The sequence below is a fragment of the Myotis davidii genome, unplaced genomic scaffold (genome assembly GCF_000327345.1).
Source record: "Myotis davidii unplaced genomic scaffold, ASM32734v1 scaffold963, whole genome shotgun sequence".
NCBI lineage: Eukaryota > Metazoa > Chordata > Mammalia > Chiroptera > Vespertilionidae > Myotis > Myotis davidii.
In genome coordinates, this window is record NW_006294116.1 from 23,730 (window position 1) to 25,266 (window position 1,537).

General features: G+C 38.1%; 1 protein-coding gene across 1 annotated transcript in view; it reads left to right on the forward strand.

The window, feature by feature from the left end:
* LOC102771266 (probable E3 ubiquitin-protein ligase HERC6) overlaps positions 1-1,537 on the forward strand; it is a gene marked incomplete at its 5' end in the record, with an annotated part of 18,829 nt that overhangs the window by 15,365 nt on the left and 1,927 nt on the right. The window contains 2 exon segments of the mRNA XM_006768188.2: positions 491-674; positions 761-863. Of these exon segments, the coding sequence (XP_006768251.2) occupies positions 491-674; positions 761-863 (287 nt within the window).

Below are 1,537 nucleotides of genomic sequence, written 5' to 3' on the forward strand. Positions count from 1 at the left end.
CATACTCATATTGATGAGTGATAAAAGTTGCTAGGAAAGGGGGAAGCACTGCATGCTATGGCCTAACTACAAGGGAGACGGGGAGGCCAGAGACTCAAATGGAAGTGGGAAGAGGCTGGAGAGTAAGGTAATGGTCAGATCGTGGAGGGCTGTTTGGTCCTGCTGTGGAGGTTGTGCTCAGCCTTTGAGAAGCTTGTGGAAGTTTTTAAGCAGGAGAATGGACTGTTTTAGTGTTTTTAAAATATGATCCTGTCTGCAGCTAGGAAACTGGAAGTAAAACAAAGCCTTATTCCTTCTGCTCTATGCTCCAAGGTCCTTCCTTCTTAGCTGATCAGATGTTTTTATATCTTAGAGTAGTACTGGGTTGTGTGCTCAGCAGAAGGAATTGACTTTTCTTTCTTAATAGAAATGGTAAAAAGGGCAAAATCAAGAATATTTTAGGCACTGATAAAGTATGTTATTGGACTTTTATTTTTTCGTTTCCTTCAAGGACCGACTATGTTTCTCAGTGTGTTGATTACATTTTCAACACTTCTGTAAAGGCAGTTTATGAGGAATTTCAGAGTGGATTTTATACAGTCTGTGACAAAGAGATACTTAGACTTTTCCACCCTGAAGAACTAAGGACAGCAATAATTGGAAATACTGATTATGACTGGAAACAATTTGAAAAGGTAGGTAATAACTAATGCCCCCAATTCTTCTGAACTACGTTTATATGTTCACCGCTAAGACCCAGTTCCTCCTTCTTTTTCTCAAGAATTCAGTATATGAGCCAGAATACCATGAATCACATCCTACTATACAGATGTTTTGGAAAGCTTTCCACAGATTAACTTTGGATAAAAAGAGACAATTCCTCTGTAAGTATTACAGTAATAGAAGGATCTGTAAGTATATATCTTTTAAAAAGATAAATATCTTATTTGTGGTGGATCAAGTGTGTTAACAGGAACACAAGGGTTATAACCCAAGTTCCCTTCTGGACCAATGGTTTTTCTCTTACATAAGCCTGTTCCCCATTTTTAAAATTGTAATAAAGATATCACTGTTTTACTACCTTCTCTACACTGACTCTAATCCCACCTCCAATTTTAGTTTGCATCCACTTTCCTCGTTCTAGTTGGCTCCTTATCAAGCCTTTTTATGTTACCTTCAGTTATTAATTATGTCCTATGGATTTAGGACAATGTAAACTGCCTCTAATATTATTTTAGAAATAATAATAGTAGCAATGACCACTGATGATAATAACAGCATTTATTGTGTGCTTATTCTATGCCAGCCATAGTACTGGTAACGTTGTAGCTATTAACACCCTTTGTCCCAATAGCAACCTTATGAGGTAGGTACTTATTTTCTCCATCTGAGGAAAAAGAGGGTTGGAGCATTTAGTAGCTTCCTATGTTCAGATACCTGGTGAGTGTCAGAACCAGAATTTGAACACAGCAGGCTGATCCAAAGCCCAGGCTATTGACCACTAAGCTCTGTGTCCTTGGGCTATACAAACTTTTCCGAGAGGGAACACTAAACTTTC